The 25,638-nt window shown below is 36.9% G+C and overlaps 1 protein-coding gene across 1 annotated transcript; it reads right to left on the reverse strand.

Annotated features, from left to right (window-relative positions):
- Nucleotides 1–5,187: 5,187 nt before the first annotated feature.
- Nucleotides 5,188–13,382, reverse strand: LOC142350329 (4-galactosyl-N-acetylglucosaminide 3-alpha-L-fucosyltransferase 9-like). Its single transcript, XM_075402159.1, has 3 exons — nt 13,194–13,382; nt 9,427–9,730; nt 5,188–6,211 (listed from the first exon to the last, which is right to left on the reverse strand). The coding sequence occupies exons 1-3, from the start codon at nt 13,270–13,272 to the stop codon at nt 5,317–5,319; spliced, it is 1,278 nt and encodes a 425-aa protein (XP_075258274.1). The 5' UTR covers nt 13,273–13,382; the 3' UTR covers nt 5,188–5,316.
- Nucleotides 13,383–25,638: the final 12,256 nt, after the last annotated feature.

Below are 25,638 nucleotides of genomic sequence, written 5' to 3' on the forward strand. Positions count from 1 at the left end.
GGCGATAGATCAAAACTCATCAGTGTTGATTGTCCCCGCTCATTTGGTGAAACATTTGTCAAAGAAGACTCCACTCTTATTGGTTGAGATAAAGATTTAAAAGCTTGCAGATCATAGGCTGTCGTTCCATAGTTGCTCAAAATTTTTCACATCTTGCAATCATTATGATTGAAGACTATTTATTTTCAGTTAATGTGAATTAAGATTAACGCAGAAAATTGCTTCAAAAGACATTGCTTGGCAAAATCTATCTTTCAATTGGCTTAATATTTGATCTATAAAATATAATCGTTTTCGAATTTTTAGGAGTTTTTTGCGGAATTTTTTGTCTGGGATTGTTTTTCCTGAGAATATTTTTCTAATGGGAACCATTTTGTCTGGTACTGTTGCCTGTTCACCCTTGAAAAGTATATACCGCTCCTCAATTTTAAGAGTTAGATGACTTTGTCAGTTGGGAGCAGTCACAAGATTAAGTAGAGGTGTGTCCCCTTTGGTACCGCTTTCCTTCCAATTTCGTTTGAAATTTTCAATTATTATAAATCGTACAAGATGCTCAATTATTTCGGGGGTCGTTTCCGTTTTGTGCCACCCAGTACGTCATACACCCCCAGTTGCACAACACATTCCGTTTAATAGTAAATCATAAAGGAAAAATATGTGGGCGTGTTAGGCTGTAAAGCAATCAAACCTTTGGCTTTCAACCTGAGGAAATGTCGGTATGCTCGGTTTCAAACGTACAAAATAGTCTTTGTGTTCAGTTTCAGACGTACGAACTTGTCGATATCCTTGATTTCAAAAGAAGAAATTGTCAGTGTGTTCTGTTTCAAACCTAAGATCTTACCGGTATGTTTGGTTTCAAACATAGGACGTAGGAAATTGATGGTATGATCTGTTTCAGACGTAGCAAATTGTCGGTATGCTCACGTGCGATCTTCAAACGTATGAACATGTCACTATGTTTGGTTTCGAAGGAATGAATCAGCCAGCGTGCTCGGTTTAAAAGTAAAAACTTGTCGTTATGTTCGGTTTCAAACGTAGAAATTGTTGATATGTTCGATTTCAGATATAAGAAGTTGTCGGTATTTTCGTTTTCAAACGTAGCAAAATTTTCGGTGTGTTCTAATTCGAACGTAAAAATTTTTTCGGCTTATTTGTTTTTTTTAAAACGTAAGAAAATTGCGGTATTTTTCTTTTGATCATTCCAAAACTGCGCGATTGAAAAATAATGAACTAAATTTTCACCAATATTCCACCAGTTGGTTAGGGTGTTTGATTTAAAACAAAAGTCATAGTTTTTCAGCTAGTTTTGTCAACTAGCTGATATCAATAAATTATAATTTCTAGTTTTGAAGATCTCTCAAGTAAACGCTACAATAATTTTTGGCTACATTTTAAACAGAAAATTGCCAATTTTGTATGTGAAAACTGACAAATTCCTACATTTGAAGCCAAACTTATAGATCATTTCCTTTGATATCAAACCAAAGATACCAAAAACTTTAACATTTAAAATTCAAATTAACAAATCTTGTTAAAACAACCATGTCAATGCCTTTATACATTTATAAAGAACAATAGCGAACAAACCGTATGGATCTCGAATTTGTTACGTTAAAAAAAGAACAAAACAAACATTTCTTACATCGTCTTTTTGACTAGGGTTGATCCCATTATCTGCACGAGGAGTCATGCCCAGGTCAAGGTGTGCGTTAATGATCAGACAATTAAAAACGCAGAGAGGGGGGTGTAAAAAGCATTTTTTATTACATGGACGAGCGCCATGTTAAAGTCAGCCTACATGAACGAGCTTTCTAGTCAAAGTCTGCCTAAAATCCGATCATTAACGTGCTAAAATCTGATCATTAACGAGCTATATTGTTATCATAAACGAGCTGAATTCTGATTTTTAACGAGCTAAAGTCTGATCATTCACCATATTAATTGTATTGAGCGCAGCTTTTAGGATGATGATATAACATTATGTCGGAGAATTATCTCAATTTGGTTGGAAAAACGAATTTTTGAGATTTTTCCTGTATTTTCTGGTGGTGTCTCCCTCCTCCTTTCTCATCCGAATTGGGGACCGGCTACGGCGGAATTATAAACAAACAACTCTAGGGGAATTGAGTCCGAGAAAAATTAGCGCTCTAAGACTCTCCAAGTAAAACCAAACAAAACAAAACAAATTATAACATAATATAGCTAAAATTATGTCAGAAAATTATCTCAAGTTGATTGAAAAAACCAACTTTCTAGATTTTCCTGTATTTTATAGCAGTCATAGAAGATCAATTGTACATCATTTTGTCTCTTAAAGTTCAAGTCACTTAGAAAAGTTTTTGAAGTAGAAGTTGTTTCAAAGATAAAAACTAACACAAAAATACTTAAAATGTATTATATTTGTTCTTACAAAGTCTATATTAGTCATCAAGCGTCAATTGCGCATCTTTTTTCCTCTTATTTTACAAGTCCCAGAGAAACGGTTTGTTATTAAAAGTTGTTTCACAATCAAAAACTAAGTCTAAGGTCACTCGAATTTGGAAGTTCTTGCTTTCTGAAAAGAAGTAAAAACGGGCAGAAATTTTAAAACGCGGTAAAAAAAGAACAAAATTTTAAAAACGAGCTAATGTCTGAACATGGCTGATTATTGTCTGGATGGGTCTGATCGTGGCCGTTTTCAGTCTGGATGGGTCTGATCATAAACGCACACCTCGACCTGGATGGCTTGTGAGCAAGGCTACTTTAAAAACTTGGACATGTGATCCTAGCTGTTAAACAGCGCATCGGTTCTCGCGGACAACACACCCCCTGATCACCACCCAAACTAAGGTAAGATTGGATGGGTAATCAGGCTAATGGGGGAATTTTATTGGGGGAAAATTACCCCTGTTGTGCGACGTTTTACCCCCATTACCCTCTTCTATTTCATCGGTTTACCCCCTATTACCCCTACTCTTACGACGTTTTCCCCCCGTACCCCCTTCTCTGGCACCATCGTTTTAGTCCCCCCTCATAACCCCCACTCTTGCATCGTTTTACCCCCATTATCCCCTACCCTTGAATCGTTTAACCCCCCATTAACCCCTACTCTTACATCTTTTTACCTCCCAAAATTACCCCCTACTCGTGCACCTTTTTACCCCCCCCCCCCCCCCCCTCCAATTGATCCCCTATTACCCCCAAAAGTTTGTAAAGAGTTTTGAGGTAAATTGGCTAAATTTCCCCCAATTACCCTCAACCTTACACCTTTTTTGGGTTGAAACTTCGACACGGGCGATACATTTGCGTACATACCACTTGTCTCAATAAGGCTGATTTTATTTCTAGGTATCACATATAAGCGTCACGTAACCTGAACCATAAGGAGTTATGTCAGGTACGCTGATCCAGGAAAAATGCCAACTGTGACCACTAGCCAGCGTAAAAACGCGCAAACTTCATCTTGACGAAGAAAAATTGTCCACAGAGCTGCCTGTCTATAAAACATGAGACCAGAAAGCCGAATGTTTTCCAAAAACTAATGGAATGAGATATTTTTTTCATTTTAAACAAATCGACGAAAACTGAGTCATAAAGTTCGGGCGGTTGGATAGAAAAAATGTTTGCAGTATGAAGACGTTTTTTCTATCCAACCGCTGCCCCATCCCGTACCTAACTCTGAGGCAATTTCAGTAGAGGTCACATTTTACACGGATTTTTTTTCTGATTCAGAGCTAATTCAGTGATTCATTCTGAATTATCTTCTGATTCAGAGGAATACAGAATATATTCTCTGAATTTTGCTCTGATTCCGAGAAATTCAGAAATCATTTCGCAAATGGTTCTGAAGTCCCTCTAAATCAGTACTAAAACTTGAAAATTCTCTGAAATTGTTCTGAACCGGTACTGATTGTTGCTGAACTGTAGGTACGGGATGGGTTAGAACTTTTAACAGTTGTGTTTGAAGCTTTGTTTCGTTTATGATGGCTTTACAAACGTTTTAATTCTTATTTTTTTTGGTAGAAATCAAAATTTCTGAGTGTTTAGCGAAATAGCCTACCAAACTATTCGTCGGGAAAAAATGCCATCAACAGCTTAAAATTTACAAAAATATACAAAAATTGCATTAATTAAAATTGAGCAACTACCGTACAATTCATATTACAGAGAAACTATACCGAGTTATAAAAAATAAGTTTTGACGGGAAGAGTTTTCAATTTAAAATATATTGTAATTAAACTTAGAAAGTTAATACTTATAAAAATATAAAAACGCGCTGAAAACTGCCGAATTTCCAAAGAGCACGGCTCATTTTTTTGTGTTGACTGAGTTTCGAACCCGCTTCTCCTGTGTCTTAGATTTCAGTTAATTCACAGCCCCAGTCATTTCTGGAAGTTCTTCCCCTTTAATTTGTTTTTTTTTGTTTGTAAAACATCCCTTTAAGAAACATGCGGAAAATTGATGAAATGCGCAAAAGTTCGAGCGCATTTCTTACATAGTTCAAAATTGCCTCATCGCATTATTAAAACAGATTTTTGAGCTATTTGTTGCATGCTTCATAGTCTGGAGTCTCACCTACTGCGCCACTCAACCTTTAAACGCACAGTTTGGAGGACAACAAAATATATGATTAATAACTGTCAAAATTATAGCCAAAGAGTCAAGTACAGTTTTTAATGTCAAGCGAGTCAAGGACAGTTTTTATTGTCAAGAGAAAGTCGAACGCAACTTTTAAGATCCAGCCAAAGTCAAGCGCATTGCTTATTGTCGAGCGAAAGTTGAGGATCAAAGATTTTTGAGCTAAAGTCAAAAATAATGATTTTAGATTCAGCCAACGTCGATGACAACGTGTAAAGTCCAGCCGGAAAACCGGAAAATGTCTGTCGAGCACGGTCTTCGTAAAATTGATAACGGTCAATCAAGTTTTTTCATAAGTTGAGCTTCAAATTACACCAAAAGATTCTTTTGCATTTTATATGGGGGGGGCTATGGTTTGATATGACAATTTTTACTGATTTAATAAACTCCGTGTTTTGATATAATTTATTTGGTGCCTCAAAACAGCAAACAATTGATTAAAAATCACAGTCGCACCGAAAGAATTGAACAGAATGTAATTGAAGGATTAGAGTTTGAAGCAAAGTTCGTTCATTTTGGCGATAGGCATATATCTGCATATGCAATACTGATGCAAATAAATTAAAAAAACGAGTAAAAATCCTCAATTCAGCCCGGCGTTCTGTAACAAAAAGAATAATAAAAAGCAAAATAGTGCTCGTGCATCAACAATTATTATTAAGTTAATTTGAAGATCAAAATGAATAATAATAGGAAAACTAAGGTGCACATTTTTGAAGAGATTTAAATTTCTCCGCCATATTTGTTATGATTGAGGGTTTCGACCGTCGGCCTGCTATTCGATCTATTTTGAATCTTTCTAATTTTTGACACAATTGGCATGCCGCCATGACTCCCGTGCGTTCATACCTGTAAAATCTCCTCCATTCGTGATATTTGTTCATCTTTGTCTCATCTTTGAGAAGACTTGCTAAGTAATCGGCTAATTGAGACGAATTGGCAAATTCGTTCACGTGAATAAACGAGCCAGGTAACAATTCCTTGTACGTGTCCCACCAGCCAATCACAATCGGAATAGCCCCAGCTTCGATAGCATTCAGAAATTTTTCGGTCACATAATCGGAGCAGTTCGAATTCTCGAAAGCAAAGTAGAACTTGCAATCTCGAATATATTTTTGAGCGACATCGTAATAATTTGTACTCCCACCTTTGACTCCACCGTGATTGACTACGTTGGTTTGATTTTTCACACATCCAAGTTTTAGTGCTTGTCCCCAAATGTGTACTTCGCGGGACAAGGACGCGATCAAAGCGTCTGCTATTTTGTATCTAGTTTTAGAGAATGTCGTTCCACAATTTGAGATCATCCAGCAAAAATCCTTGGATCTGTTCTGGAAACTAACTTCTTCCATCGGTAGTTGGGTATAAATTTCATCCTTAGTTTTATGATAAATATGAACAAATTTCTTATGAATTGTAGCTTTTTTTGATAGAAATATTGTCCAGTTAAACATTTGGTTAAGGAGAGAATCACGATCAAAAACAACGGACGATCGTATGTCACTTGAAGCTTCCTCAGAATACGCTATCCAAATTTGATCCCATTTCCGTGATTTGAGCGGTATTGTTTCGTTAAACTTTGAAATGTCACGTCTAAGTTGATAAAAAAAACCAACTGTTTCTTTATTGAAATCGCTTTAATTTTGTGAAATCAATTGCACAACAATGGGGTTTGATGACTTTTGAAAAACATATCCGGCAGGTTGCAGGACAATAGCAGAGAAATGGACAGATCACGCCCAATAGAAAAGACCATACAAAGAACAAATTCCATAAAGCACGCACAAAAAAGCACACACCACATTTTGGTGTTTTCTCGTCTCTAAAGCAGTCAAGTGCTGTAATAAAATAGCTTTGATTAATTTAGTGTTTGCAATCAGAGTTTATACTGAACTTTATAAGTAAGTTAGCAACCCTATTTTTACAAAGTAAAAATTCAATATTTGACACAATATTACTCCATCTTGCAATCAAATTTCGAATGAACGTCCTAAACTAATCTTCCCACACCTACTTATGAAATTTAGTTAAAACGCAGAAATGCCGTTGTAAAGTTGATAAACCAAGCTTCACTGTAAAATGATATTTGTCAGAAGATCACATTTTAATTAAATCTTTGCCGCTCAGTATAGAGTCAATGATTGAATGTGCGAAGTAAGTCATCTTGAACAAAAAGTCTATCTCAGGATTCATCTAAATTTCATACAAATGTCGTCACACAAACTCAGCGGCTGTGTGAATATAACACAAAAGTTGTTTTTTGATTTTTTTTTCGGCAAGTGTGTCAGAGGAAAAACAGAACACTTAGCCATTGAAGGTTTCTTTCAACCTCAAAGGTAACACTAAGATGATAGCAACATAATAAATGGACAGATACCAGAAAAATTGCAGAGATATTTGAAATAAAAGACGAACAATTCATTTTGAAGTAAACGAATATAAACTGACGAGTTTTCATCAAAAACTTTAAAAATTAGCTTACTGAGAAAAAGTTTGCAATAATGAAAAAGGCAAATTTTAATTCAAAATTGAAACAAATTAAAAAGATCTTTGCATTAATTTTAGCTTTTTTATTAAAATTCGCTATGGTGTTTTATCACCGTGTTCAGCAACTCTTCTCTCAATTATGACACAATAGGCAAATTTAAAAACTCTTTAAGAGAAACCTCAGACGGAGAGAGTAACATGAATGCACAGGCAGCAGAAAAACCCAAAAATTTTTAGAAATATCAGTTTTTGTATAAATGTTTCAGTCTTTTTTTCATTTAACCAAGCCCTATAATCGAAATCTGCGAAAAATCATCAACAATAAATCAAGACACCAATTCAGCACTATTGTATTTTTACTGATGTTTGCCTGAAATTCGTTAATCTGTCTTGCTAGTCCAAGTAGAGCTAGTTCATTGGGTGACTTCTGGTTTGGAGTTAGACTTCAGAGTCACAAAACATCAAAGATTTACTTTTTGGGTAATAAGAAAAGATTTTGAACCCAACGAAAATTGGTCTATTACTTTTGTGCCGATAAAGCACTAGGACGAAAAAAGGCTACAATACTTTGGCTCCTTAATAAAAAAAACAGTTTGTACATTTAGAACAGATTTAATATACTTTGGTGAAGTTTGTGATGTGGGAATTTTTTATAATCACTACATGATGCAACTTTCCATTTTTCTATACACATACATGAATAACGTATTAATAAACTACGTCTTGATTACCGAATGTTACTATTTAAATATAAAAACAGTGACATACGTTTGATTTGGGATAAATTTCATATTTTAACCTTTTTTTCCCCGCAACTGTTGAAATCTGGAAGTTGTCAAAAAAGAATAATCCCGCATGCTTCTAATCATGATCAAACTGAGGAGCTAATCAAACTTTGAGGAGAATCCAATCAACTTCAATATATTCAAGAAGGCGATAACAATTGCGTGATAAGGTTTTCGCCTCAGTCCACCTCTTTGTCCAAATTAGACTACTTTTTTGGCCAATACTTATTTAGCAGCAGTCACTTGCTGAAAAAAATTGTGCTAAAAAGAAGCCTGCCCCCCGTAAAAGTTCAGTCTTAAGGTGTTTTTTCGGCACGGTTTCAAATCTTTTTAAGTGTGCATATCATGTGACGCTAATTTCTATATTGATTAGATATGCAAGAATTGCGTTGCAATGAGAGTTGTTTAAAAAAGTGGTAGGATCTAAGAATCCAATCAACTGCAAATTCGCGGTGCTGTACCAATAAAATTTGAAAAATTATTATCTCTTGCAGTTGTTACTCGTTCTCTGAATATATTCAACAATTTGGCCTCCCTTCGGAATGAAAAAAGATTGCGTTGGTGATAACAATATTGTGATCATATTCAATCATTCACACCAACATTTAAAAAAATGATTATTCTGCTGGTTATTTTATTTAAACAGGATTTGATTGCATCACAATTGTAATATCTACAAAACGTTTATTCCAGAAATAATTTTTTAAAAAATCTCTACATTAACTCTTAAATGCAGGAAAGACCAAAATTGAGAGAAAAGGCTAAATATTATGAGAAATTTGCTTGGCACGCGAAATCGTTTGACTAGAACGGCTCCCAGGACAGCAGTGTTTGGAGCCATTTTTTATCAAAGACGCGAAATTTAGAGTTCGCTACCGTCCATGACATCGACTGCGGGTCAAAACATATTTAAAAGCCTTAACATTTTTTTTTACTTTATACAAATTTCTGCATAATTTAAAAAAGCTTACTTCAAATTGTTAGCAAATGAAAAAGTACTTTGGTAGTTTAAATTTGAACCATTAGCGTACAGAAACAACTTTTGGTTCATATCATGGTTCACTGCAGTTTTGCTTGCGGTTTTCAGAAATTCACAATTTTTGAAAATGCTAGATGAAAATGTAGCCACACAACGCAAAATATTCCCTTTTTTCTAACAAAAAGTGACCCTAGTTAAGCGCATGATCAAACCTGGCTTTACAATGAATTTGAGATACTTTCAATTAGGACAATACGTTTTTGGCGTCAAAGAGATGCAGGCAACAAAACGGTTTGCAATAATCTTTTGTAATCTGAATAACTGACACCCATTCAAGACGTCTCTTGTAACATATCTTTTTGTCCGCCTATCATACGAAGATTTTTCAAGAGTTAGATGCTTATCTTATGAGACCATTGCACGAGCACAAAAAGGGGGGGCACAAACGGAAAAGATCCTTCGTTTGATTATAATCACTGTTGGTAATTAAGACCTTCTAATTTATTTTTTCCGACTATCTGTTGTGCTTTTTATTGGGTTGCAAAAGAAACAGTTGCCTCAGATGATGAACTGCGCTGTTGCCCACCAACACTGCGTCCACGGAGTAGAACAAGTCGGGGGTGACTCTGTGTTTAAATCTCTGCTTGAAGATGCAATTAAACTGAAGGTTGCATTCATGCTTGAAGTTTCCTTCGAAAAATAAATCCTTCAAGCCATCTTTGAACCATTTACTAGCTGTGTAGACTAGAACAGTCAAGTTCACGTGTCTATTTTCGTAAATCTTTCGGTTATATACGCCGTGGATTTGAAGAAGAGAGGACAGGATAGGCCACGGAAAGTATTTTTGATTTCCTCCGATTTCTAAACAGACAATACGACACAGAAAACATTTGAAAACCATTTGAAAAGATTATAAATAATAAAAAAAAATCATTTAGCTAAAAAAACTCGAACAAGGAAAGGTAGCAAGTAGTGGGAATGCAGTAAAATGGGATGCAGTAAAATGGGTATGAGTTCGGTTGGTGGTAGGTTGTGTGTGTGTGTGTCTGTGTGTATGCGTGCATGTGTGTGCATGTGTTTGTTTTTTTGTGTGTTTGTTTGTGTGTGTGTGTGTGTGTTTGTGTGTGTGTGTGTGTGTGTGTGTGTGTGTGTGTGTGTGTGTGTGTGTGTGTGTGTTTACGTGTCTGTGTGTGTGCGTGTGCGTGTGTGTGTGTCTGTGTGCAAGTGTGTGTGTGTATTTGTTTGTTTGTGTGTTTGTTTGTGTGTGTGTGTGTCTGTGTGTGTGTGTGTGTGTGTGTGTGTGTGTGTGTGTGTGTGTGTGTGTGTGTGTGTTTACGTGTGTGTGTGTGTGCGTGCGTGTGTGTGTGTTTCTTTGTTTGTGTGTTTGTTCGTTTGTGTGTGTGTGTGTGTATGTGTGTGTGTCTGTCTCTGTGTGTGTTTGTGTGTGTGTGTGTGTGTGTGTGTGTGTGTGTGTGTTTGTGTGTGTGTGTGTACGTGTGTGTGTGTGTGTGTGTGTGTGTGTGTGTGCGTGTGTGTGTGTGTGCGTGTGTGTGTGTGTGTGCGCGCGCTTATATATTTTTGTTTGGGGTATAGGTTATATATTAATTATATTGTAGTTATATATTAATTATATTATATATTAATTATATTGGGGTATAGGTTATATATTAATTATATTAATTATATATTAATTATTGGGGGGTATAGGATATATGACCACTAAGCTAGGGGCTATGACACAAAAAAATTAAAGCTTGTGCAATACCCTTTGTAAACGAAATCACTAAAATGAACCCAATAATTTAGCACCTTGTTAAATTTTCAGATTAACTACTTAGCATAAAAATCCCTATTTGAGAAAAATTTAGAGTGAATTTAGTTTGTTTACCAAGTCTTAAATGTAAGATTAGATAATTTTGCGGTGGCTCCATAACGATGCCGCAACAGCCCGTGGGACTTGATATGAAGCAAGTTGTCAGGACAATTTACTCAATTCCATTTTACCAATTCCATTTTGCCCAATGCCATTCTACTAAATGCCATTTTACCCAACTTGTCCTTTTACCCAATGCCATTTTATACTCAATCCCTGGTGATCAAAAAATACGAAAACTTGCAAGAATCTTGCAAGCAATCTTGGAAGAGAATACATACTACTTGCAAGCTGCTTGCAAGATTCTTGCAAGATTTGAATCATGTTGCAAGAATCTTGCAAGATTTTGAATTCAACTTGCAAGTATCTCGCCAGATTATCAGTCAATCTTGCAAGCTTCTTGCAAGATTTTGAATTCTTCCATATTTTTTTACCTGGTTACCTGGCTGCACATGGCGGTTGATCGAGCTAAAATAGTTAAGCTACTGTCGGAAAATCTAATTAAGTCTGGTTGAAAAACCGACTTTGTGAGATTTTCCCGTATGATTTTTGTAGTTAATCCCTTCTCCTTTTTCAGTCCGGGCTGGAGACCGGCACTGGCGGAGTTACTGAAACAAACCATAGGAGTACTGATTAACTACGGCAAAAAACCGCACTTACACAGTTTCCTGAAACAAGCAATACGACTAAACCAGACAACAGAAATAAATATAAAAACAATATTGCAAAAAGTTATTGGAAAGTGATCTCAAGTCAAGTTAAAAGCCGAAATTTTCAAGATTGTCCGATATGAACTTTGATCTTCGTAACGCCTTTCTCAATCCGGTCTCATGACTGGCAGTGGCGTAGTTACTGAAAAAAACTATAGGAGTACTGAAAGTGTAAAGTATAGGAGTACTGAAAGAGTACGGCAAAAAACCGCACTTACACAATTCTATCGATACAAACAAAACAACGAAACCAGACAGCACGAATCATTATGAAAACAATAGAGCAAATAAATCGTCGGAAAATGATCTCAAGTCAAGTTGAAAACCAACTTTCTCGAGACTTTCCGCTATAAGTAATGCTCTTCGCTACTCTATTTTTATTCCGGGCTTAGAACCGGCAGTGGCTATCAAGCAAAAGCTATCAACTGAAGGCATCAAATATGTTCATTTAATCTCAATAGGAAGATAATTAGGCCTAATATGAATGGGAATATTTCTACGACTACAAAAAATACTCAATTGCCAATATGATCTGTAAAAAAAAAATCCGACTCTTTGTTTCTCTATAAATAGTTTGTTTAAATAAAAAATGAGAAAAAGATTGAAAGTGTTTGTTTTCGGCGTTTATTAGGTAAATTGAACTTAAAAAAGAAGGATTTAGTTGCCCTGAGATGTCTCTAGTTGCTTGCTGGAATGTTATATTTGGATTCAAAATCTTGCAAGAAACTTGCAAGTTTCTTGCAAGAATTCACATTCAAAAGGTATTTACGAAAAAAGTTGTTTAGGTTCCTTTCTATTGATCAAGAAATCTGATAACAGTCATTTCATTTGGTTTTCAGTTAGTATTAGCTACCAAAATACACAAACAAATTTTCCAGATTTCAAAAACTTGCAAGGTTCTTGCAAGATTCTTGCAAGTTTTTGAATCCGGGCTAAAAATTTATTCATTGAATTTGGTTTTGGCAATTTGTATAATAAAAAACTATTTGCATCAAAGATGTTTCCTAAAACATTTGTACCCTGATTTGTTTTTTTTGCCCGGATTGATATCTTATAAGATTCTTGCAAGACTCTTGCAAGTTTTAAATTCCCTCATCACTGGGGATGCCATTTCACCCAACCTGTCATTTTACCCAATGCCATCTTTAATTTACTCTATTGTTAAAATGACCAGAACAACTATTTACCGGCTATTTAATTAAGTGCCCTGTAGAATTTGATATGAAATTATCACAATCGAACATCGGATAATTGGACGAAAAGATCAAAGAGCATTGGGTAAGTTGGCATTGGATCAAAAATGGCATTGGGTAAATTGTCATACAACCATGAAACAATAACAAGAATAAGATAATTCAGTATGATAAAAACAGGTTGGAAATACCAACTACTAACCGATTCGTAATAAGATTATTGAACCAAAAGATCAAAGGGTTAAATAACTGGGTTGGATGGCATCGCGGGTATTTCAAATTGGGTATATGGTCAAACTGTAACCGCGCGTACAAAGCCATTTTCCCCACATCTATTCGTAAGTAATCACAACCTGATTTGTGTAAAATTTTTCCTTCATCTTTGGCTTGAATCGGGCGCTTTTGTTGAAAAGTCGGATCTATCCCCCCCCCCCCCCAGCTTAGTGAGCATAAAAACACTGGAGGGGGGGACAGAATAGATCCGAAAAGTTTAGGGGTGGGTGTTATCTGACGTACATGAGTTACAGGGTATAATTTTGTCCACTTACGGGTGAGGTGTTGAATTATAATGGAAAACCCCGATAGGGCCAGCAAGCACGAACTAACTGATGCGAGTTTGTAGTTCATATTTCACGCACTTGGTCGAAATATGAACAAATTTCTCTACTTTATCTGCATAGAAAAAAAGCACGTTAAAACGATCAAATAAGCTCTATATAACTAAGTCATCGCGTGAATTTGAGTTTAAAGCGTGCAAAAAATGTGTTCAGACTACCCCCCTCCCCTGTCTTGTCTCTCCTGTAATAATAAGCAAACAAATAAAAAAATGCGAGTTTTGGCACGCTTATATCAGCGTGGAAAAAAGCAAACACCTGTATAGAATTATTGAAAAATTCAATTAATTGCTCTTTTGGTGAATAATAAGCAGGTGGCCAAAACAAATTATTCAAGAAAAAAAGCTTCTTTTCTAATCTGATCAAATAATGCTTGACAAAACGTGTAAGGCCTGAGAGACATGAGAATGAATTTTAAGTGTGGAGATAGATGTTTTTAATAGATTTTTCAAATCTTACTTTTACATGTAATGCGAACAACCAAAATAGTGGATTAAATTTCCTTATATAAGCTATTTATTGTTGAAAGATTAATTTAATTTAAAAACAATCAAATATTGGAGACTGTTTGATGATTTAACCATGTGGTAAAGTTTCTTGAATTTACATGTATACGATTCGAAAAAAGGAAGTTGTTAAGAAGTTTGCGACCCAGGTTGAGGTCGCGCTCGAAATTGCCCCTGATCAGATCGTCCCAGACAAGTGTGACCTCTGATCAGACCGTCCCAGACCGAAGGGACCTCTGATCAGACGAGTATGCGCTCGAAGATCATTGTGCGCTCGAAGTGCGCTCGAAGCCGTCTCTGATCAGACGAGTTCCAGACCGAAATGACCTCTGATCAGACAAAAATCAGACCATTGTCCAGACTGAAGGGCGCTCGAATTATTTTCCCAGACTATATGCATGGATGATCTTTCTATTTTTGTCAACAGTGCAAACAAGAAGTCGGGATGTTTGTACCTTCTATTTTTTTTTATTTTGGGGTTACGAACGTAATAATGAATTCATCGACGCAAGGAAGCCTAAATATTGTGATAAACTTATTAATTAGATTTGATATGTTTTGACGTCACTGCATTATTGCGCTAAATTTGAGCTAGGACCTGCAAAGGTTCTTTTTGAAGTGAAGCTTCTGGACAATCGTTCCATGAGTCGGTTTTGAGTGAAATTGTTCCTATACCTCAAGTTTTCATAATCTTCTTCCTTTTTTACTTTGCTTTTTTATTAGCCTGGTAATCACATTTTTGTTTTGACGCACCATTTCTGCACGGCACAATTTTCTTTTTCGACCATTACACTTTACAATTAAGCAGGTAAAACATAATAAATTATACAGTGAAGAGAACTATTTGAAACTTACAGGGCTCTTTAACACAATAAAATGTGATTGTTGTAATTTTTGGTATCATTTTATCTGCGTTGGCCTAACCCAATACCATTGTGAGATATGTGAAAGGAAATTTGAAAATTTTTCGAATAACGAATTTTGAAAATAGCCATTGATTTGTTAGTGATTTAAACGACTAAGTGTCATTTTATAGTCATTTGTAGTCATTATTTGTTATGCGATTTATTATGCGATTTATTTTAACGATTTAATATTTTAACGATTTCGTTGGTTATGATAGCAATTTATTATGCTTTGTTTTGTTTAGAGATAAAGTTTGTGCTTGATTTTTTTTAACATACCGCTGTTCTCAAAATCTCCTATAGTTGTTTGTTTGGAAAACCGCCGTAGCCGGTCCCCAGCCCGGTTGAGAGAAGGAACAGGGGAACACACCCAAAACGTACTGAAAAATCTTATAAAGTTGTTCGTTAGGCAACTGTAGATTTTTTCGACAATATTTAACCTATTTTAGCTCTCGAAACGTCCTCAAATCCTACTTTCACACTTTCACATGTAATGCGAACAACCAAAATGAAGGAATAATTTTTCCTTAAATAAGCTATTGATTGTTGACAGAATAATTTAATTTAAAAACAATCAAATATTGGAGACCGTTTGATGATTTAACCATGTGGTAATGTTTCTTGAATTTACATGTATACGATTCAAAAAAAGGAAGTTGTTATGAAGTTTGCGACCCAGGTTGAGGTCGGGCTCGAAAAAGCCCCTGATCAGATCGTCCCAGACAAGTGTGACCTCTGATCAGACCGACGCAGACCGAATTGACCTCTGATCAGACGAGTGTGCGCTCGAAGACCGCTGTTCTCAAAATCTCCTATAGTTGCTTGTTCGTAACACCGCCGTAGCCGGTCCCCAGCCCGGTTGAAGAAAGGAGCAGGGGAACACACCCAAAACGTTCTGAAAATCTTATAAAGCTGTTCGTTATTCAACTGTAGATTTTTTCGACAATATTTAACCTATTTTAGCTCTCGAAACGTCCTCTGATCAGAAAAAAGTGCGCTCGAAACGTCCTCTGATCATACTTTCTTGCGTCCGAAACGTCCTCTGATCAGACAAAAGTGCGGTGGAAACGTCTCGCTGATCAGACAAAAATGCGTTCGAAACGTCCTCTGATCAGAATAAAATGCGTTCGAAAACGTCCCCTGACCAGACTCGTGTGCGTTCGAAATTGTCTCTGATCAGACTAGTGTGCGCTCGAAACTGCCTCTGATCAGACCGTCCCAGACCGAAGTGACCCCTGATCAGACAAGCTCCAGACCATTGTTCAGACAAAAATGCGCTCGAAGCTTTCTCCAGAGCATTTAATTCGAGCCCACCGGGAACATGTGTTCGCTCAAAACTCGTCTGATCAGGGGTCACTTCGGTCCGGCCACCTCAACCTGGGAAAGTATTTTCCCCCACTTTACGCGTCTGTAAATACAAAATCATCAACACAAAAACAGTCAAATCCTTGACGTTTGAACGTGGTATTTTTTCATCAGTCTGTCATCAGGTCGTGGTCTTTTCTTCAGAGAAATAATATGGAAATTTTGAACCACAGAACGGCTGAAGTTACAGCAGTGAATGAGGTGATTTTTTGATGGATTTAGTTATTTCATTTCAACCCGAACGCGACCTCCTCTAAGTAATGAAAAAACCCAATTGAGCCTCAAGTATTTAAAGCAAAAACTCAATACAATGATTTTTTCCGCAAATTTTTTAGTAGTAATTTTCAACTGATTTTTTTGTATTGGTGTTCCTTAGTGTTGTTTTTTAGTTCAGGATTTAATTAATATGTTTATAGAAAATCCCTTATCTTAAGTATTGTATATTAGATTGAGCAACTACGGAACAATTCATATTACAGCTGAAATGCATCAAGATAAATAATAAGTTTATACTAGCAGATTTTCAAATTTCAAACATAATGGTAATCAAACTTACCAAAATTGAAACTTGAAAACTAAAAGAATGTTTTATCAATGTTCAGATTTTGTGAACGAATGTTAAATTCAACTTTTTACGAAATGTTATAAACATTTGAACAAGTGATCGCATAACTGAAATGGTGAGATTAAAGAAAAAGCAAGATCATAAGTTTATTTAATTATAAAAGTTGTTCGGTTAGTGAAGAGCAAAAATGTTGTTATGCACCTTTTTAAGCCATCTTTAAAATAATTTTCTCCTAATAATTAAAAAATACGATTCGAATAAACAACAAGAAGTGATAAAAGAATTTATGATTAATTATTTCATAACATTTTTGATGCTTGAAACTGTTCTTTAGCCACAAAAAAATTTGTCAATCGTAAGAAATTGATTCCGAAAGAAACTCGTCTGCAACTAAAATAAACAGCCGAATACGAATTATCTATCATTACAATTGAATAGCTATTAAACAGCATTACAATTGAATAGCTATTATATAATCATACAATATATAATCATATATTATATGATTATATAACTGAAGCAAGTTTCAAGATTTCAAGCAAATCAGTTCTATATATCAAATAAATTTGCACATTTTTTCAATTGTCTAAGTTCATTGAATAGTCTTAGTTTCTATTAAAGTTGTCAGTCATATAATTTGAACATTTTGAAATCTCAAAAGCATGAAGAATTGATAGATATCTGAGAAAAGTCAAAGAATGGATGGATTTTTCAGGAAAAAAACGCACATAGACGGATGATTTTTTCAGGAAAAATACAATAAAGACCTGTAACTAGGCTTTTAAACTTCAATTTACTGCTCGCTTTCCTTCTTTTAATTATGCAAGTGACTAGAACAGCCCGGAAAATAATCAGTTTTTGAGCAACATTATTCAATTTATCGTATCAAATTAATATCAAATCTTAGCCAGTTAAAATAATTTTGTTATGAAAAATCTATCAGAACATGAAATGCTTCGGGAGGGCGTGGTGATGTCAATCCCGTTTCCCCATGTTAATTGCCATTTCTACAATTCAAAACAATTAAAAACATTGCGGCAAATTTGAGAGAGAGAGAGAGAGAGAGAGAGAGAGAGAGAGAGCTATATGTTACATTGCTTAGCTTTATTCAAATTCTAAACCAATTTTAAAATTGAATAATGTTGTTTAAAAAATTATTGGGAAAAGGAGCAATAAATTGAAGTCTGATAGCCTTTTTACGGGTGTCTATTATTTTTTTCTGAGAAAATCCACCATTTTGTGTCTATATACAGTTGTCCGTCAGTGGCCGTTGATGTTCCAATGAATCTTGAAGGAAATTTTTCCATCTTTTTATATTCCCTGTCTCGCGTCCTTTATCTGCCAGTTTTAACTCCTGGTAATGCAAGCTATTCTTTTATATACATTTTACAATTTCCGGCTACATCCCCGGCAGGTCTGTCCCGTAACTTGGAAAACCCGGGAAATGACTGAGATTTCTGCGAATATTTCTATTTGATCTCTATCTAAGAATATCCTTTTAATATATCACAGGAGCTATTATTATGAACTTCTTTTGTATTGTTGTTAAAAATCCCTTTATTCTGTTTCTGTTTCGGCCTCCATTTACATTTGTCTTTTGGCAGGTGTCTAATGCCAGTTGTCTATTAGTTCTCGCTGAAAAATCCCTCCATACTTCCTAAGTGACTAGTGAGATGTTGACACTCTTCTGAATACCTTAAGAAACTAAATATTCCCACGGCTAAGGCGTTGCAAATATATTCATAACCGATTTATAGACAATAGATTGAAAGATTTAAAATCACGGGTTTTGGTTTCTAAATGAGGTTATATGCCATTTTTGATTTTTTGAGTTTTGTGCATTTTTATCTCGCTGAATGTTTCACTTAGGATCTTTCAAAGTTGTGTCATTTGTTTGCTCTGGGAAATCTTTTTGGTCTGTGGTGATTCCGTCTTGGTCGTGTATGGCTGATTCTTGTCCTACAAAACAAATATGTTTTGCATTAATTTTTCCGCATTGATGAACAGAATGGTAAATTAATCTAAGCCCTATTTGGTATATTATTATAAAACACTTTCTCTTGCAAAATTAAAAAAAGTTTAAATCTCTTTTGTATTCTCAAAAGTGCGCATTAAATTAGGCACAATCCGGGATTACAGACAATTCATTGCAAAAAATAGATCTGTAAACTCAGCAGAATTTTACTACAAGCCTTGTCACATAACGTCCAAATTGAAATAATCTCAATTTCACAGAAAAATGTCAGAGCATTTTTGCGAAAATTAGCTACCTAGCTTGTCTCCTAAATTTATGTATCTGTTTTTGCGTGATTTTCACTAAGGTGGAAATTTTGGATTATAGCACTGTGTCTTAATGATTTGATCTTCATTTAAAGTAATTTATCCTGATGTTGCAACTATATGTTCAGATGTTTCTTGCAGTTTTGCTTAGATTCCTTTACCCGGAAAAATATCAATAATTCAAACAATTTTGAGGAATATGAAGTGATAAGGAGTTCTTCTCTGTTTTTTCATAGTTCAGCTACGATTTTATCAAACATAACTTAGTTTTCTAATGGCAGAGGTACACTGTTTGACGATTTTATACATGAACATCTCTTTGAACCAGACGGTGAGTTCCTCATAAGTGCTCTAATTTGAAACAATGTACCTGAATTGGTCAGCATCAGAAGCTGCACCTGTCTTTTGAAAGTCAATCTTAACCATTCCTCGACTTTTTGAACAGTGTCTCAAGTTTTAACTTCAGTTTGTCTTATGATACGTTCAAGAAATTAGTGTGCTGATTTGGCACAATAAAAGCAGGATGTTTTTCGTAAAATACACAAAATTTTCCGTAAAAATTGTGCTGTAACATGACATTTTCACAGATTTTTTTCTTTTTCGCGGCTTGGATTACGATTATGTTCTTGTGTGCCACTTTTCCAATCCAAGAGTCCCGTAAAAGTATACTTTTTCTCAATAAAAAGCGCAATATTTCAGTTTTTCGAGATTCCAATAGACAGAGTGCTGTTTTAATTCCTGCTGAAAATCCGACTATCAATCAAGTAGTATTGGTCAACCGATCTCGTGTTCCGAAGAATTTTGTTGCAAGTTGAATTTTTGGAATTCTTTCATCATTTCTTGTTGTGTGAATTTTGTCCGTTTCCTCCTTTTTCTGTTACCTCAGAGCTGCTCAGCAAATCTGCACATCTAAGAAGACAAAAAGCAGCGGTGAAAATTTGTTTTAGTGGCACTACTACTACTACTACTACTACTACTACTACTACTACTACTACTACTACTACTACTACTACTACTACTACTACTACTACTACTACTACTACTACTACTACTACTACTACTACTACTACTACTACTACTACTACTACTACTACTACTACTACTACTACTACTACTACTACTACTACTACTACTACTACTACTACTACTACTACTACTACTACTACTACTACTACTACTACTACTACTACTACTACTACTACTACTACTACTACTACTACTACTACTACTACTACTACTACTACTACTACTACTACTACTACTACTACTACTACTACTACTACTACTACTACTACTACTACTACTACTACTACTACTACTACTACTACTACTACTACTACTACTACTACTACTACTACTACTACTACTACTACTACTACTACTACTACTACTACTACTACTACTACTACTACTACTACTACTACTACTACTACTACTACTACTACTACTACTACTACTACTACTACTACTGTTTCAACACTTTAATTCCAAATATGAAATAAAGGCACGGTTGGCAACAAATACAAATACAAAAACAAATACAAACAAAACAAGAAGAGTTATTTGTTTGGTTATTCTGTGAAGTGCTGTACGACGAAATTGTTGAAGGCATTCTTTGACCCGGTTGCTGCTTTCTCCTGCAATCTGGTGAACGGTACTTTGTTTCGTACACAGTCTCCTTCGATTTGACTCATCCACGTTTTCCGTTGCCCCCCAGGAGCGCGTCTGGCATGGGCGTATTGATCGGGCGGGTCCCAATCGAAGGCACTGCGGGCTAATCTTCCTGGTTCCATTCTCTGGATGTGACCGTACCATTTTATCCGTTTGAGCATGATCATCGTGGATAGTTGGGGCATTCGCGATCTTGACATAATTTCATCGTTCGTTGCTTTCTCCAGATATGACACACGTAGAATTCTCCGAAGACAACCACAGTGGAAACTCTCAAGTTTTCTCTCCATTAATTTCGAAAGAGTCCAAGTCTCTGAGCTGTACAGCACGGCTGATAAAACGAGTGCTTTGTACAAATTGCACTTGAGGTGCACGCTGAGCTGCTTGCTCTTCCAGAGATTTTGGAAGTTAGCAAACCGTTGTCTACCTTCTGCAAGTTTGCAATTGACTTCCTGGAGGTCTCCATGCTTGAGGCTGACATATGATCCGAGATACTTGAACGCTTCTATGTTTTCAAACTCGTTTCCGATAACATCTTGTACTTTGCAGGAAAACACGCGTGTGGCAGCTGCTTTAGGTTTGCCACAGTATCTCGATTGGTGAACTTTTCGGCCATTGACTGTTTTGAACTTCCTTTCACACTTGTCACAGGTGAGGCTCGCCTCTAGTTGCTCGAACTTTGACTTGTCGACGACATTCTTTGACAAACCGGCTTTGCAGAATCTTGTTTGGTGCACTTTGCGTCCGGTAACTGTACTGAATTGCCGCTGACAGTTCTGACATCTTAAAGACTCTTGATCAGCCACCGCTGACCCACTCTCATTTTCTAGCGACTCTAAATCCGCTACTGCAGATTGTTGTTGTGAAGCTACCAACGCTGGCTTAGCCTCCGCTAAGCTTTTCAATCTGAGCTTCCGGCCATCTTGTGTTTCGAACCAGCCCGCTTTCTTTTTCGTTCCCAGCAGCACCTCCGTGCCGATGGTTAGTCGTGACTGGCTAGATGTCTCTGCCAGGAGTCCTAGTTTGCCTTTATGTGTTCCAGTGAGTATCTCCACGTTCTGTTGGATACTAGGCACTGCAACAACATTTGGGCTGTCGCATTTTACGCCCATATTCTTTGTTTTGGCCACATTAATCTTCAGACCAGCGGCTTCCGCTAGGGCCTCGATTCGATGTAGGTTTTCTTGCACCTCACTGTCTGAGACCCCCACGAGAGCAACATCATCAGCAAAATCTAAGTCAGCCACCAATCTCCCAATGTCTAATCCTCCATGCACCGAGTTAGCTAAAATGTAGTTGATGACAAGGCCGAATAGGATTGGGGACCACACATCACCCTGCCTAACGCCTGTTCTGACATCAAATAAGCGTCCCTTCTCACCTTCGGCTTTGACTCGACATTTGAATCCATCATAGCTGTTTCTTATGATGTTTATCACTTTTTGCGGCAAACCATACTCATTGCTTTGGTGTTTGAAGGCTGAGATACGACTAGTTGCGCCACAAACTAGAAGACCAGTGCCTCGTTAGCTCGACCATGTGAGCGTAGAGCCGCAGCACATGACCTACCCCCAGGGGACACCACGTGGAGGTGAGGTTGGATTTTGTCCCTACTACTACTACTACTACTACTACTACTACTACTACTACTACTACTACTACTACTACTACTACTACTACTACTACTACTACTACTACTACTACTACTACTACTACTACTACTACTACTACTACTACTACTACTACTACTACTACTACTACTACTACTACTACTACTACTACTACTACTACTACTACTACTACTACTACTACTACTACTACTACTACTACTACTACTACTACTACTACTACTACTACTACTACTACTACTACTACTACTACTACTACTACTACTACTACTACTACTACTACTACTACTACTACTACTACTACTACTACTACTACTACTACTACTACTACTACTACTACTACTACTACTACTACTACTACTACTACTACTACTACTACTACTACTACTACTACTACTACTACTACTACTACTACTACTACTACTACTACTACTACTACTACTACTACTACTACTACTACTACTACTACTACTACTACTACTACTACTACTACTACTACTACTACTACTACTACTACTACTACTACTACTACTACTACTACTACTACTACTACTACTACTACTACTACTACTACTACTACTACTACTACTACTACTACTACTACTACTACTACTACTACTACTACTACTACTACTACTACTACTACTACTACTAATGTTTCAACACTTTAATTCCAAATATGAAATAAAGGCACGGTTGGCAACAAATACAAACAAAACAAGAAGAGTTATTTGTTTGGTTATTCTGTGAAGTGCTGTACGACGAAATTGTTGAAGGCATTCTTTGACCCGGTTGCTGCTTTCTCCTGCAATCTGGTGAACGATACTTTGTTTCGTACACAGTCTCCTTCGATTTGACTCATCCACGTTTTCCGTTGCCCCCCAGGAGCGCGTCTAGCATGGACGTATTGATCGAGCGGGTCCCAATCGAAGGCACTGCGGGCTAATCTTCCTGGTTCCATTCTCTGGATGTGTCCGTACCATTTTATCCGTTTGAGCATGATCATCGTGGATAGTTGGGGCATTCGTGATCTTGACATAATTTCTTCGTTCGTTGCTTTCTCCAGATATGACACACGTAGAATTCTCCGAAGACAACCACAGTGGAAACTCTCAAGTTTTCACTCCATTAATTTCGAAAGAGTCCAAGTCTCTGAGCTGTACAGCACGGCTGATAAAACGAGTGCTTTGTACAAATTGCACTTGAGGTGCACACTGAGCTGCTTGCTCTTCCAGAGATTTTGGAAGTTAGCAAACCGTTGTCTACCTTCTGCAAGTTTGCAATTGACTTCCTGCAGGTCTCCATGCTTGAGGCTGACATATGATCCGAGATACTTGGACGCTTCTATGTTTTCAAACTCGTTTCCGAGAACATCTTGTACTTGCAGGAAAACACGCGTGTGGCAAGTGCTTTAGGTTTGCCACAGTATCTCGATTGGTGAACTTTTCGGCCATTGACTGTTTTGAACTTTCTTTCACACTTGTCACAGGTAAGGCTCGCCTCTAGTTGCTCGAACTTTGACTTGTCGACGACATTCTTTGACAAACCGGCTTTGCAGAATCTTGTTTGGTGCACTTTGCGTCCGGTAACTGTACTGAATTGCCGCTGACAATTCTGACATCTTAAAGACTCTTGGTCAGCCACCACTGACCGACTCTCATTTTCTAGCGACTCTGAATCTGCTACCGCAGATTGTTGTTGTGAAGCTACCAACGCTGGCTTAGCCACCGCTAAGCTTTTCAATCTTAGCTTCCGGCCATCTTGTGTTTCGAACCAGCCCGCTTTCTTTTTCGTTCCCAGCAGCACCTCCGTGCTGATGGCTAGTACTACTACTACTACTACTACTACTACTACTACTACTACTACTACTACTACTACTACTACTACTACTACTACTACTACTACTACTACTACTACTACTACTACTACTACTACTACTACTACTACTACTACTACTACTACTACTACTACTACTACTACTACTACTACTACTACTACTACTACTACTACTACTACTACTACTACTACTACTACTACTACTACTACTACTACTACTACTACTACTACTACTACTACTACTACTACTACTACTACTACTACTACTACTACTACTACTACTACTACTACTACTACTACTACTACTACTACTACTACTACTACTACTACTACTACTACTACTACTACTACTACTACTACTACTACTACTACTACTACTACTACTACTACTACTACTACTACTACTTCTATTACTACTACTACTACTACTACTACTACTACTACTACTACTACTACTACTACTACTACTACTACTACTACTACTACTACTACTACTACTACTACTACTACTACTACTACCACTACTACTACTACTACTACTACTACTACTACTACTACTACTACTACTACTACTACTACTACTACTACTGTTTCAACACTTTAATTCCAAATATGAAATAAAGGCACGGTTGGCAACAAATACAAATACAAATACAAATACAAACAAAACAAGAAGAGTTATTTGTTTGGTTATTCTGTGAAGTGCTGTACGACAAAATTGTTGAAGGCATTCTTTGACCCGGTTGCTGCTTTCTCCTGCAATCTGGTGAACGATACTTTGTTTCGTACACAGTCTCCTTCGATTTGACTCATCCACGTTTTCCGTTGCCCCCCAGGAGCGCGTCTGGCATGCGCGTATTGATCGGGCGGGTCCCAATCGAAGGCACTGCGGGCTAATCTTCCTGGTTCCATTCTCTGGATGTGACCGTACCATTTTATCCGTTTGAGCATGATCATCGTGGATAGTTGGGGCATTCGCGATCTTGACATAATTTCATCGTTCGTTGCTTTCTCCAGATATGACACACGTAGAATTCTCCGAAGACAACCACAGTGGAAACTCTCAAGTTTTCTCTCCATTAATTTCGAAAGAGTCCAAGTCTCTGAGCTGTACAGCACGGCTGATAAAACGAGTGCTTTGTACAAATTGCACTTGAGGTGCACGCTGAGCTGCTTGCTCTTCCAGAGATTTTGGAAGTTAGCAAACCGTTGTCTACCTTCTGCAAGTTTGCAATTGACTTCCTGGAGGTCTCCATGCTTGAGGCTGACATATGATCCGAGATACTTGAACGCTTCTATGTTTTCAAACTCGTTTCCGATAACATCTTGTACTTTGCAGGAAAACACGCGTGTGGCAGCTGCTTTAGGTTTTCCACAGTATCTCGATTGGTGAACTTTTCGGCCATTGACTGTTTTGAACTTCCTTTCACACTTGTCACAGGTGAGGCTCGCCTCTAGTTGCTCGAACTTTGACTTGTCGACGACATTCTTTGACAAACCGGCTTTGCAGAATCTTGTTTGGTGCACTTTGCGTCCGGTAACTGTACTGAATTGCCGCTGACAGTTCTGACATCTTAAAGACTCTTGATCAGCCACCGCTGACCCACTCTCATTTTCTAGCGA

Source organism: Convolutriloba macropyga, chromosome 12 (assembly GCF_964194025.1).
Source record: "Convolutriloba macropyga chromosome 12, txConMacr16.3, whole genome shotgun sequence".
Classification (NCBI taxonomy): Eukaryota; Metazoa; Xenacoelomorpha; order Acoela; family Convolutidae; genus Convolutriloba; species Convolutriloba macropyga.